Here is a 14786-nt window from a genome sequence, read left to right as displayed (position 1 = left end):
AAATATGAATGACGATGTGCATGTGTACACATAGGTTCAGTATTAGAAAATTTGCAAGATCACTCGAGAAATGGTAATTGAAATGAAATTAATCTAAAAATTTTTTTTTTTATTACTCTAAAGATACGATCTCTAAATGATCTCTACGACAACGTTTTTCAATTGATGATGATAGTCTTTCGAGCCTATGTCAAAATTATATAATTCAGCGACTTCATTTTCAAGGCAATCCACCTAACCCAAAAAAAATAAACTAAATCGTATTTTTATTTAGCAAAAATAGTACTTTGAAGTTTTGCTACATTTCTTCATTCCTTTTTGGTAAACCAAGTATTTTTTTATTTCAGAAAATGCCAACACCCTGGTCCAGTATTTTCTCTTCCTTGCCGTTCTACGCGATCCTGCTGGCTCACTGTGGACAAAACCTTGGTTTTTGGACCTTGCTGACTGAGCTACCTTCATATATGAAGAATGTTTTACATGTCGATATTAAAGATGTGAGTATTCATGTGTAATCGCTTAGTTTTGCATAACTTTATAATATCTGTATAGGAGCGATCGCACAGCCCTCCCTAATGATTGTTACCCGCGTCGATAAAAAACCTTACCCTCTTTAAGATATGAGGTCTAAAACTTTAATTGTATTGTATTAATAGAAAAAGCTGGATGGTCGGTCCCGCACAAGCGAGCTCAGAGTGGGCGCTACCACCGAGAAAAACTAGAAATTAGGAGAACCTGTAGAATTTATATCTTTTACGACGTTATTATTTTATGTGGTATGTTTTTACTGGTGGTAGGACCTCTTGTGAGCCCGCACGGGTAGGTACCACCGCCCCGCCTATTTCTGCCGTGAAGCAGTAATGCGTTTCGGTTTGAAGGGCGGGGCAGCCGTTGTAACTATACTAAGACCTTAGAACTTATATCTCAAGGTGTGTGGCGCGTTTACGTTGTAGATGTCTATGGGTTCCAATAACCACTTAACACCAGGTGGGCTGTGAGCTCGTCCACACATCAAGGCTATAAAAAAAAAAAAAAATTATGTATAATGGTAGCAGTTTTAGCAAATGTTTGGTACTTATGATTCTTGGTGTTTAATTTAAAAATTAATTTAACGAGCAACATTAGTGCAATTGGTCTTCTTTAAAATTTAACTTAAAGTAATTGACCTCACAAGCTAGTAAAGGAGCTACGTAAATTGTTAAATCTATTATATATACTTTTATCTAAAGTAAGCTAAATCTATCACATCATGTGTTTCTTCCAGAATGGCAAACTCTCGGCTCTGCCTTACGTCGCCATGTACGTCCTAAGTTTCGTCTTCAGTTGGATAGCGGACTTCCTCGTCAACAGGAACTTGATCAGTCTGGTTTCTTCTAGAAAGATATTCAACACTATCGGTGAGCACTAATGCCAACTCTATTCTCCATTGTTGCGTATTCCTTTTCAATTGCTCTGGTGGTTTTTGTGCCCGAATGTATGGGCTTTGGCCAAGCCAGGGATTTAACGTCCTGGCAACACAACTAAACTACTTAATGTACAAATTAAACTACAAATTCCATCTAACAACTATTTTGGTAAATTACTAATTACTTCCCAAACATTAATTTATTGGCCAAGTTCAATTATCTGATATTCCCGATCGCTATGTACAAATTTAAGGGTTAATCGAATACTATTTATTGTTACTAGAATTTGAATTTTAGTTGTTTCGCCATAAAGATTGGATTTGATTAATGGTAAAACGAGTTTCATGATATGGTTGAAAGCGGATGATTCGAGAAATGATCCTACGAGTATCCGAATTGTTGTGGTTTTATTATTATTTGTTTTTGTCCATTGATCGAATTTCGACCATAATCACTAATTATACACCCAATATTTATAATCATTGAATTCAATTACACCTACTGTTGTATCTTTTTGTTGTTTAAAATTTATTACTTCTAAAAAAATGAAATAAATCGGTTGAAAAACAGCGTTGAGCGCGGTATTTAACTATTTTGTGCTTACCAAACTAGATTTATACTTAATCTTTACCTTTACACTAACACTAACATACTCAATGTTGTTTCAACCCTTAATTATTTAACAACAAAAAAAACTATGAGAATATTTGATGTCAAAAAATACGTCTGATGCATTTTTTCTTTCGACTTGGCTTGAATGTCATTCTAAAATGAATCACAAACGTGATATATAGAATAGGACATGATCTTCGATAGAAAGTCTCATTATTTTGTATGGCAATAAAAAAGTCAAACTTTGGGTGAATAATTTACATACAATAACGACTGAAGATTGTATTCTTAATATTCTGTTCCCGTGCACCATAACTTGCCTATTCAAGATGCGAAGCAAAGTTGCGTTTTTCCATTTGAAACTCCAACATGGCTCTGGATTCATGACAGTGATGCTCGTGAGCTTCCGCAACCGCTTGATACCCGAGGGGCCTCACTAACCACTTTCTACTTTAATTTATTATCAGCGCACTGGGGGCCCGCGGTCGCTCTGCTCGGCCTCTCGTATCTTCCTGCAGGAAATCTAACCCTGGCGGTCATCATTCTGACCCTGACTGTGGGACTTAACGGTGCTCATTATGTTGGGTTCATGGTAAGTGTAACTTTACCTTATCATTTTAAGATGAAAGTCTATTTTCTTTATAGGTATTTATTTACCAACTAAATTGCCGTTTACTGTACAAAAAGTTAAAGCCCTGTTTTTATAAATGTTTTTTATTTCTATCAATCAAAACATGCACGTATCGACGTATCGCTGCCGGCGCTGTGGTAAACATTTCAATGCCTTTCTTGAAGAAATTCGGAGTATGGGAGCCAAAAAACTCTTCCTGAATTAGATTGGCCGGAAATTCACGAATCATTGTATTCGATTGCTCACAATACACATCTGCAGTCAGATTGGTGTCATTTGATAAGAGGCTGTGATGAATTATACCGCCACTAGACCGCAAAACAGGGACCATGACTTTTTTGGAGAATGTTTTCGTTTGGGGCATTGTCTAGGTGCTGAACCAAGGTCTAACCAACATGATAACCGCTTACGGTTATCAAAAAGAATTAATTTTTCATCGCAAGTGATAATGGGGTTCAGTATCCCTTCGTTTCTGTGTCTGTGGAGCAACGCAAGGCATACCTCATACATTCGAGGCTCTGGCGATCGTTCAGTTCGTGTGGCACTCACCTATCAAGTTTTTTACCTTTGCAATTTAACGCAAATAGACCGATAATGTTTTGATAGTAGCTTTTAAAGCTGCTACTAACTCGGCAGTCGATTTAGTATCGACAGCTTCCACTAGCGCCTTTAATTGTTCTTTGTTAACTTTAGTTTTCGAACGCAAATTTTTCAGATCAAGATTTCGATGTCGGAAGCATTTAAGCCAATAGCGTTCGTTTATAGTGTTGATTCCGTGCACGACATTAATGTTATGAGCCGTTTGTGTGGCATTGCTTCCGCGACAATACTCGTCATCCATAATTACTTGTATTTTTGTCGTCTCCATTTTGAAGAAAAAGCTACAAAATTGTTCATTTCATCATTTGAATTTAGAATTTCTTTCCAGCCATACATAAATTACGTTTCAAATGACTAGTTTCATAAAACGACAGCTTCATAGGTAAAGATCTATTATAAATACAAATCGCCATTTTATTATAGGGTACAAATAAACTTTCAAATTTTATATTCATTGAATTCTTGTATATTTCCAGTTGTCACACATCGACTTATCCCCGAACCATGCCAGCACGCTGATGGGAATCACCAATGGCGTCAGCGCCATCTTCTCCATCATGGCGCCACTCAGCGTCTCCATCGTTGTAACTGATCAGGTTCGACTGATTTAATTTTCACCTGAATATAAATAAGTCCACGATCTACCGGAAAATGATAAATACTACTCAGGAACATTGGTAAATTATGCACACTGCTTAAGTCTACTTTGAATAAAGAAATGTTTCAGCTCTTAAAGGATATCTTAAAAGGTAGTTCATTGTTAAGTTGAGACGCACGAACAGTCATTTGATTATTATACATAAAACTCAGACCTAGTTTCAGACGAGCAGGCTAATCTTCGTTCAGTGCGAATGAAATAATTTTGCTGTCTTTGATGACGACTGTTTTCATTGATGGCTTTTTTTTTCCTACCTATGCTAATAGCCTTGAGAGGCTATTTCAGCTTCACCCTAATGTGTGTAGGTGAGCTCACGGAGCTCAAACCGGAGTGCTGCTAACACTGACTCTAGCAAGAGCAGTGCTTCGCAGAATTTACCACCGGATCGGAAACGCGACCCACTGAGAAGATCCGGCGGGAAACTCAGTGGGCTGTGTCTATGGGTTAATTCGCTCGTCGAGCCCTTCGATCGACGAGGACGGTGACCGGAATTGATGACAACGTACATGAGAATATATGGTGGACTATAGGTATCCTGAAACTTGAGGACCAAATTTCAATCGAATGTACGACTATGTTTCATTCATTGATGACATTTTAATAACACGGACGACGTCGCTAAATCGTTACAGACCGAAGCATCTGAATGGAGGAAGGTTTTCTTCATATCAATAGCCTTCTACTTCCTGAGTAACCTGTTCTATTTGCTGTTCATCTCTGGAGATGTTCAAGACTGGAACGAACCTAAGACTGATGGTGCAATTGGTAAGTGACATCGATCCATTAATGTAATAAATAATACGTAAAATATTTTCTCAAAATTCGTGGTGTGACTGTAATTTTTAAACTGTATCATTGATGGAAAAAACTCAAATTTTATTCGGAAATCAGAAAACATTATGCTTTTCAATTTTAAACTGAATAGAACGTTTATTAAATAATGACGTCATTGTACACATAACAGTCGTCGCGCACGAAAGTCTTTTGAACCCGACTTATTAAATTTAGATTTTGTATTTAGAATTTGTATTTATGATACATACATACATACAATTTTCATTGAGAATTAAACATTCGGATACAAGTCAACTTTCCGTTTAAATATTTAATATACATTGAATTGAGGAACGATGGGATGACTAAAAGCATAAACGTGATTCAAAATAGCATTCACGTCGTAATGGGCTGTGGTATCCACTTGATATCAAATGAACCGTAAGCTCATTCAAATCAATAAATAAACATCGTTGTATATTTTACAGAAGATGGAAGTAAAAAAGAGAAGAAGCCAGAAAACAACGCCGCGTATTACAGAAGGAAGAGCTTGGGAGAAAACATTTTCTAAAATGCTCTTGAAATTTACCTTATAAGCTAGTCGTAAATATTTATGTAAGCTTTAATAAAAGTTGAGGCCCTTATTTCAGAATATTGTTTAAATTATAAGCACGGGATGCCTTAAATTATCGTTCGTGTAGGTCGGGAGGTCGCAGACTCGGTACTCGGCTCATCCCATATAGTTATAACAACTGTGATAATTATAATTTATTTCAAACCAAAAAAAAAAGAATTCAATTAATTATAAATTACTGAGTGTAGTTGTGTTCGTTTATTTCTTGAATGTTTGGTTTGAATTTTCTTTGGCATCCACGACGACTTCAGCAGAACCAAAGTCTGTTTTCGATATTAAATCCAGTGCCTTAAATAACTATTTAATGTAAATATGTAACACGTTGCGACTTAAGCCAATAAATTATATTTAAAAAAAACGTGTGTGCTTTCATTATTACCACGCCACGAAATTATGTTTGTAATGACAAAGCCTTAATTGTCCTGTGCAACGACCGCCCCGCACTTCACAGCAGGACGCACGACTGCCTCGTGACAGAAATAGGTAGCAGCAACTAGGTTGTCGCCATCATCCGTCAAGTGCAGAATAACCGCTAATTCAAAATTCAAATTCAGTATTCGACTTTATGCATGTCTTCTTCTTCTGAGTCGATCTCTTCATTGCTGAAGGTCGTGTCTATTTTGAAATGTTGATCATTCGATGTAATATGCGTGTCATAAGCGAGACTCATTCTCACTACGGTAAAAAAGAGTAAAAACCTTTTTTTATTCCTAAAATGGACGAGCTCGTGTTCAGTGGTCATCGGAGCCCACAGACATCAACCACGTTAATATCGCCACCTACGTTGAGAAATAAGTTCTAAAGTCTCAGTTTTTCAGTGCAACGGCTGCTCCACCCTTCAAACCGAAACGCATCACTGCTTCACAGCAGAAATAGGCAGGGCACTGGCACCTACCCGTGCGGACTCACAAGACGTCCTACCACCAGTTTTTACGCAAAATATAATTTTTCGGGTGTGATTTTTACTACACGACGTTATACGTTCACTGTTAAAGTCTTTTTTTATTTATTGCCTAGATGTGTGGACGAGCTCACAGCCCGCCTGGTGTTAAGTGGTTACTGGAACCCATAGACATTTACAACGTATAAATGCGCCACACACCTTGAGATATAAGTTCTAAGGTCTCAGTATAGTTATAACGGCTGCCCCACCCTTCAAACCGAAACGCATTACTGCTTCACGGCAGAAATAGGCAGGGTACCTACCCGTGCGAACTCACACGAGGTCCTAGCACCAGTAATTACGCAAATTATAATTTTGCGGGTTTGATTTTTATCACACGATGTTATTCCTTCACCGTGGAAGTCAATCGTGAACAATTGCTAAGTACCTATTTCATGAAAAAAATTGGTATCCGTCTGCGGGATTCGAACACCGGCACAGTCGCAATGCTCAATACGAACACACTGGGTGTCTTATCCCGCAGACCACGACGGCTATTTAAAACAGACATAGTAAATCTATCCTACGAGGCTATAAAATTAAAAAAATAGTATTGTAACCCGTTTACTTTATCTAAGAAAATTTTCTTAACACTATAATAATGTTATAGTGAAGCAAAGCGGTTTAATGCTCTAAGCAGTCGAAGCAGCGATGAGACGAGATTTAAATTTTAGAACGAACGAGATTAGCTTTTAAGAACGTAGTTTAATCTGGAATTAATTTTAAAGTTGTCCTGTGAAGCTTTCGTACCCCCGTGGGCTGCTTACAGTGGATTATCACTTTAAGCTTTACGAAGATCGCTTCAAGTTTTTTATTATAATCATGGCTAAAAAATATTTATTTACTTACCAAGTCAAGTCAGTCAGGAAGTACCCACATTTCACAACTCTCTCCACACCACCAGAGAAAAAATAGATGGAGGAAAATCGTGCGTGCAAGGTGGTACAAAAGGGTGGTCGTGACCCTCAGCAATGAGGAATACGACGCAAGGAGGACCAAGTCAGGAGAAATAAAAAAAAAATTCAAGTTTTATAGGAATAAAAGTTGAATAATTTTTATTGACTAACACATAATATAGGAATATTATGACGTATATTATAGGAATATTATGTGTTAGTCTGCATGGAAAACTTCTCTATTCCGCGGCAGAAAAATAAAATAATAAACCATGGTTCTAGTTTTTTATAGGCATTATAGACAGACGTAGGCGCATCCATATCACCAGGTGGCAGTAAGTAAGTACCGTCGCTCTTGGATATCAGCAAAGCCAGTGATGCTTCAGCAGTAAGCCACTGCTTACTGCTGAAGACACTCCTCAGGCCTCTTCTAAAGAAAGACAGGTCATAGTGCTAAGCAACCTCCGTGGAGTTCAGTGGAGTGGAGTCTCCTGTGTTCTGGTAGCTATTGCTCATTGCAACCGACATTATGGTTTGAAACCAATTATTATCGCATCCACGTATTAGGTCTCCTGTTTAATTAGGCTTTTCATTAGTGGATGTGCACTGCTACTTGCATACCCTTAGCCATACTAGTGGTACCTCATCAGTAATTAGCTTCTCCATTTAAAATAAATACTGTCATGTCCATATCTTAATGTCAGAGTTTTAGACCAGGGGTAGGCCGCAAGCGTGCCTGCCTATCCAATTCAAAACAATTTTGAACTCACCGCGGGATGAATTCCAGCTGTTTCATTGCACCCAGGTTTTAATTTCAAGGTTGAAAAGGCATGCGACTTCAAAAAATATCCTTCAAGCATGATATTTTCATTGTTGATTTTGTATTCAACGCTCACTGAACGACCTCATACGTTTGAGACCGTGCAAAGAATCTCGAATCAAGTTTTATTTAAACGTTCACGTCAAAAGAGGAAATAAATTTTCAAATATACTTAATAGAATATCGTGGTCGCGCTAACGTCGGCAACTCGGAACGGATGGAGCCCGCAAGATGGGGTCCTAGATCACAAGACCCAAGCGATTCGTCCAGATTGAAATTTATAAAACTTACGTAGTCGCAGTACCTCGTCTAGTAATTCCGCAAAAAATTAATGTGTCTGTATTCAAAATATAGAATGCTGTTACGGATCCACTATTGCATGAAATTGTTGAAAAAATATATATCGAGGCGGATCTTACAATGTATGGAGCATTGCGAATATAAAATATCTAGATTAGGTCTTCGATCAACAATAGTGATTAGGTATAATAAATTATTTTATTGTATTATTAAAGGAATGAACACAGAATCTAGTAGTCCTTCGTAGTAGTAATGGCCACCGAAAAGCATGGACAACGCAAAGCCCACTGAGTTTCTCGCCGGATCTTCTCAGTGGGTCGCGTTTCCGATTCGGTAGTAGATTCTGCGAAGCACTGCTCTTCCTAGGGCCAGTATTACCAATACCTTTGACTTAAACCTCGAGAGCTCGCCTACACGCTAGGGCAACGCTGATATAGCCTCTCAAGGCTATCAGCATAGGTAGGAAAAAATAGACAACGCAACTCAATCCATTTTGAGGTATAACAATGATTTTCAATTGCAATAACAGCTATCAGTGCGCCCTGCTACCAGTAGCTGCACACAGTGCACAAATCTGAATTTATTTTAACACACGTAATGGGAGCAAACCTTAGGCCGCTGCCGCCCACAGCTTGGGACACCCCATACACAATGTTTGCGTTCGGAACAAGCGCCCGTCGACTCTTAGCCAGTTAGTTACTCTGCGAATGCATTTATCTTTGCTTATTTATTCTAACGTCATGTGTATGTAAGCTTGAGGGTAGATATTATCTTGTTGAACACCAAGTAAAACGAAGTCACCTTTGGTTTCTGATTTAATCAACAATATGTTAACTTGACAATTCACTTTAACACTTGTCCAACTTTAACCAGTACGTACAACAGTCACTGAATCACACAACGTAACAACGATATAGTAAGTGCACCGGGCAAACGCAGTCGAACGAATGTTCATTTCAAGGCACGTTCCGCCTTTTTATACTAGCCGGCGCAGCTGGCTTATGAGTCACTTCTGTTGCAGCTGTTGTTTACGAGTGGAACGACACGGCCGGCGCGCCTCGCTTGTGTGAGTCACTCCTATTGCACGTGCTGTATAACATAAATATCGTTAACGCCGTCACGGCCATACTGACGTGCGCTCGTCCTCGTGCGCGCATTCTTATGGTATGTCTGTGAACAACAAACGTGTTCGTTCATCCTGACATTAACGGATGCAACTTAAAACGTGGTCTATGATATTAACAATCTAGTACGGTTCGGTTCGCATAATTCTTCAGAAAATCCTATACTGGCTATAAATAACCTTCAGACTGCTTACATACCTGGGCCAGTTCATTTAAAACTCTTCAGGTATGTAAGTATGTCCCTTTTAACTTAGACCGGAATTGTTATCCCTTCAGTTTTTCGAACTGGACCGGATAATGCTAGACCGAATCGCAATCCCTGTAGCTAATTGTTGTGGCTAATCTGGATGAAAATCCCTATAGCCAAGCCATTGGACCGGACAGACCCTTCAATGACTTCACACCTTTTTTTTTTTTTTTTTTCCTCTTTTTTTTTTTTGCTAGTCCGGATTAACATCTCTCTAGCCACATACAATTCTCTTTTTTTTTTTTTTTTTAATCTGCGTGTACGGTAGCGTTTGTTAAAACATTTCTTAAACCAGAACATTTATACGGAATTTCTTCAGAAATAGTGCGAGACCGACCATCGTTTTCTACATTTCCAACACCTGCACCTGAGGTGCCTGAGCTTACAGACATTGTATCACTACCCACAGACTATGTTTGCTGTATCGCTATTTGCGGACAAAAATGTCGCTTCTATTGTCAGTGATAGAGTCGTCATCATTAAGATCAGTTTCACGAACAAGATTAATTAACCCATCTGTGTACGCCGTCACGTCATCGTCACTATAATTTTCAGAAATTTCTAGTAGGCCTGACGGGCCTCGAGGTACTTCGCGTAAGTTTTCATGGGGAACTTTGTACACTAGAACCATTTACATATCTCAACTTATACCTATCGTTTTCCAAAACTGCAGATGATTGAAAGATTACTGGTGGCCCGGAGGCCTTTCCTGCTTCACCAGGACGGGTGGGCGAGCAAAGGCTCAGCCAAGAGGGGTGGGATTTGCTAACAACTGCCCGAGCGCCTCCGCAGGAGACCTAACAACTCAAGAGCAATTGCTTCGCGAATGAATCTACTACCGGATCGGAATCGCGACCCACTGAGAAGATCCGGCGAGAAACTCAGTGGGCTGATGCATGGGTTAGGTTGCACGTCGACCTCTTTGTCGAGTTCGACGAGTACGATTACTGGGGTTCCTCAGCCTGCTCCTAGTGTTAGAGCTGAAGGTATCTAATGCAAGAGTTATTGGATCTGATGGATCCGTAAGGACGTGTCTAGGGTGACTACGGTGATTTGTTCATGAAACCGCTTACCATTGAATAAATTACTATGGCTTTGTTTTATAAGACTACAGTCTGACCCTGAATGGAACATAAAGGGGGAGCCAAAACCACTTATCTGTAACACACTGAAGCTCTGGAACACACGTTGACGTCTCTGGTTGGACCTGCCACAGCACCTGGAGCAGTGTCGTTTTTCTTCTTGTAGCGCATGGAACACCCAGAAGCTACATGGCTCGCATCACCGCACACGTAACAGCCGACTTGCAGGCGAGAGCCGGGCGCCCACGGATGAGGAGGTTGTTCAGGTTTTGCAGGCTGTATTTTTGTGAGGCAAGTAGCAGCTCGAGCCTTAAGCGAATGTGTGAGAGTCAAAATTAAATCGACACCATCCAATACTTCAACTACTTTAAACGGCCCTTTAAACTTCGTATCTAATTTAGTTTGATTATGCTCTTCGTATTAATGTGTGGACGAGCTCACAGCCCACCTTGTGTTAAGTGGTTACTGGAACCCATAGACATCCACAGCGTAAACGCACCACACACCTTGAGATAGAAGTTCTAAGGTCTCAGTATAGTTACAACCGCTGCCCCACCCTTCAAACCGAAAAACACCACTGCTTCACGGCAGAAATAGGCAGGGTGATGGTACCCGTGCGGTCGATGGCACTATACGGAGCACCCGTCTGGTGCCACGTCCTTACCCACGAGAACGTCGCCGCGCTGCGACGCCGGCAGCGCGCGATCGCAGTTATTCAATGATACCTCACAGTCTCCTACGAGGCGGCGCGCCCTAGCGCAAGTGCAGCCGTAGCGCGGGGGCTCCAATATCGGCAGTCCGTGCTGGAGGCGTGGTCTCGTCGTTTGGCGGACCCGTCAGCCGGCCTCCGTACCGTCGAGGCGATCTGCCCGGTTCTCGCGGACTGGGTGGGCCGCGACCGCGGAAGTCTCACCTCCGGCTACCTGTGCAGACTCACAAGACATTTTACCACCATGCAAACTTCTTACCGCAACAAATCTTACCAGCCACCACGCAAACTATAATTTTACGGGTTCCACCTCTCTTACACGATGTTACTCCCACACTGAGGAAGCCAACCGCGAACACATGTCAAGCACGCACAAGCACGCACTTCACCGGAAAAACCTGCATCCGCCAGCGGAACCCGAACACCGCCGCATCGCCAGACACGAACGCACCGGACGTCTTATCTTACAGGTCACGACGACTTCAGATGTGTCAATTTTTCTTCCCCACGGAAACTTGCTTGCTTTCTTGTTTGCTTGCTTGCTGGAGCCCGAAGTCATCGAACGTGTAGTGTTATTGGTATTGAATCGAGTAGATTCTAAAATTTCAGCGACAATTCACAGTCTCATGTCCTGGTTTACTGTACTCTAGTGCCATGTAACTCTAGCAGTAGTCATTGGCTTAAAAACGATTCGTGTCGGAACTACCCACTCGTCATGACAGATCCATTATTGCGATCGAAGTTTCACTTGAGATTTGCACTTGCCTTAATTTCTTGCAATAGCTTGTTACGTGTTGTATTTCCGTTAGTAAATGCCATGTGATGAAGTCGACAGTCAAACTGGGCAACATGAGCCAGAACGTAAGATGTGACGATTTCTTCGTGGCTCAGATCTTCCATCGAGGTAACAGAGACGTTATTACACGACTTACGTATGCTGCATTCACGCTCTTGTGGCGTACCACTACTAGTATTCTGATCTGCATCATGTTTTTTTTGCTGTACTTCGAACATGTTCAAACACGTCACGCCAGTGAGAGTAGAGTCCTGATCCCACTTCTGATGTAAGCTTGAGGGTAGATATTATCTTGTTGAACACCAAGTAAAACGAAGTCACCTTTGGTTTCTGATTTAATCAACAATATGTTAACTTGACAATTCACTTTAACACTTGTCCAACTTTAACCAGTACGTACAACAGTCACTGAATCACACAACGTAACAACGATATAGTAAGTGCGCCGGGCAAACGCAGTCGAACGAATGTTCATTTCAAGGCACGTTCCGCCTTTTTATACTAGCCGGCGCAGCTGGCTTATGAGTCACTTCTGTTGCAGCTGTTGTTTACGAGTGGAACGACACGGCCGGCGCGCCTCGCTTGTGTGAGTCACTCCTATTGCACGTGCTGTATAACATAAATATCGTTAACGCCGTCATGTATATCTTATTTGAATAATATTTATAATTATGTTTTTCTTTTTGTGGACAAACACCGCTTCTCATCTTTTCACATCTCTCCCGTTGTTCAGATTGCCCCGAATGGAAGATAATATTTTGCATTACCTACATTTGTCTGTGAGATGTTTATAAAGATCGCTACTACTCGTACGCGCTTAGCAGGCTAACACCAAATAGGTAGAGGAAAAAAGTTCTCCACCGCGCTGCTATGTTTCGACGCTATGCTCCATTAATTGAAAAATAAGACAAAGTTTGCAATTCAAAATCTTATTTTATTAGTGGTTTTTGGATAATGCGCAACGTAACACGATTGAGAAATAAATTAAATGAATGCGTGACAAATTATTGTAACTATATTATTACTTATGCTTAGTTTAGTAAATGAATGTAGTTGTGTCGTTGTGTTGAGATAGTTTATATTTACAATTTCTGATTCACTCAGCGCCCACACACCCTAAGCTATAAGTTACATCATCTGTCATCTGTCGACCTCAAACTCCCGCTGCTACAAAGCACGTATCGCTGCATACATCATTACGTGACCTATTAAGAATCGACTACTCAAATGGAGTTGTAGAGACTCAATTCGGGCTGTAGAGTCATGCGTGAAGGATTAGTTTCGGTAGCGTTCCTCAATAACGTATTTGAGATAAATTTGGGATCAAAGATTGAGCTTAGTTCATGTGTAATAATAAAATTTATTGAAGTTGGTATTTGAAACTTACGAGACGCCTTACTGTTAGCAATAGTATATAATATATATGTCGGAGACGGTCGGAGCCTAGCCGATGGAGGCGCGTAGATGCTACCACATTTACCAACCAGCTTTCTTGAAGAGCGGTGCCTCCGTCCTAGGAACTGACATTCGTTTCCGTCTGCTAACGTCAAGAGAAGACTTCTAAATTGTTCTAAGACAGCAAACGTGATCGGTATACTAAATATTTATCTTACCTCACACATCGCAAGCATCGGTCACCGTCCTCGTCGAACCCGTCGCTTGCGACGAAGGGCTCCGGTGGTAGATTCTGCGAAGCACTGCTCTTGCTAGGGTCAGTGTTAGCATCACTCCGGTTAAGCCCCGTGAACTCACCTACTAGTTAAGGTTTCGCTAAAATAGCCTCTCAAGGCTATCAGCTTAGGTAGGAAAAAAAAGAAAAAAAGAACATTCGGACCGTCGGTCTACTGAGCAATATCACCCGCTCGGTGAAAGATCTTCCCATTGTCGTACTCCTACATATTTAAGAGTTTATTTTTGAAGTAAAAACGTTCAACAAGTAAAAAGTAAATAAATGGTACTACTAAAATCACAAATCTAGCGATATTTGCTATTCGTTTATAACACCCGCGATAGTCAGCCATGTCCAGGAAAGTTACAAGACAAGGAAGTCATTAAGTGCGTTTATTGGGCCATTTATATAGCCCGCTGCCATAAAAACTCTTCGAATCTGCCCTTTGAGAGTTTCAAGATGCTTTATTGGCAAACTTTACAATAAATGACTTACTATAACATATTCATTAGTGTATGTACGCTGGCCTATTTAGTCGTATAGTAAATTTTAAAACACGCTCCATTCTTATCGGACCGACAGTCGGACAGTCTTACACGGTCCACCTGTCAATAAGTGGCTACTCGAGCCCTCTTGCATCACGACCTAAACTCAAAATTCACCTTCACCGATACGATTAAAGTCTTAATTACTTAGATATGATGATAATCTCAACTTTCGGTTCTCAATGAACACCTCGTCTCTTGTAAAGTTCTGAAGGTTTGGTTTTATTACAGGAGGCATCGTCAATGTCGCTGACACTCGTGATAACAGTCGGCTAGTTATAGCAAGCTAAGCTAAGCTTTTAACACAAGTCCTCCGAGTTTTTAGAACTTTAACCGGGCC

The 14786-nt window shown here is 40.5% G+C and overlaps 1 protein-coding gene and 1 long non-coding RNA gene across 3 annotated transcripts in view; one reads left to right on the top strand and one right to left on the bottom strand.

Moving 5' to 3' along the window:
• LOC114244955 (putative inorganic phosphate cotransporter) overlaps nt 1–5675 on the top strand; it is a 40349-nt gene extending 34674 nt beyond the window's left edge. Inside the window, exons 6-11 of the mRNA XM_028176925.2 lie at nt 348–497; nt 1265–1397; nt 2486–2610; nt 3726–3845; nt 4540–4672; nt 5170–5675. Coding sequence (XP_028032726.2) covers nt 348–497; nt 1265–1397; nt 2486–2610; nt 3726–3845; nt 4540–4672; nt 5170–5252 — 744 coding nt within the window. The 3' untranslated portion in view covers nt 5253–5675. The remainder of the gene's footprint in view (nt 1–347; nt 498–1264; nt 1398–2485; nt 2611–3725; nt 3846–4539; nt 4673–5169) is intronic.
• A 3401-nt stretch (nt 5676–9076) lies between these two features.
• Nucleotides 9077–12859, bottom strand: LOC149502394 (uncharacterized). 2 transcript variants are annotated; one of them, XR_016323367.1, is made up of 2 exons: nt 11756–12859; nt 9077–11650 (listed from the first exon to the last, which is right to left on the bottom strand). It is a non-coding gene; the product is annotated as an uncharacterized LOC149502394 (long non-coding RNA). The 2 variants fall into 2 exon arrangements; XR_016323366.1 differs by having other exon boundaries at nt 11821–12859.
• Nucleotides 12860–14786: the final 1927 nt, after the last annotated feature.

Source organism: Bombyx mandarina, chromosome 08 (genome assembly GCF_030267445.1).
Source record: "Bombyx mandarina strain Sakado chromosome 08, ASM3026744v2".
NCBI classification, from domain to species: Eukaryota; Metazoa; Arthropoda; class Insecta; order Lepidoptera; family Bombycidae; genus Bombyx; species Bombyx mandarina.
This window is presented reverse-complemented; position numbering and strand designations above follow the sequence as displayed.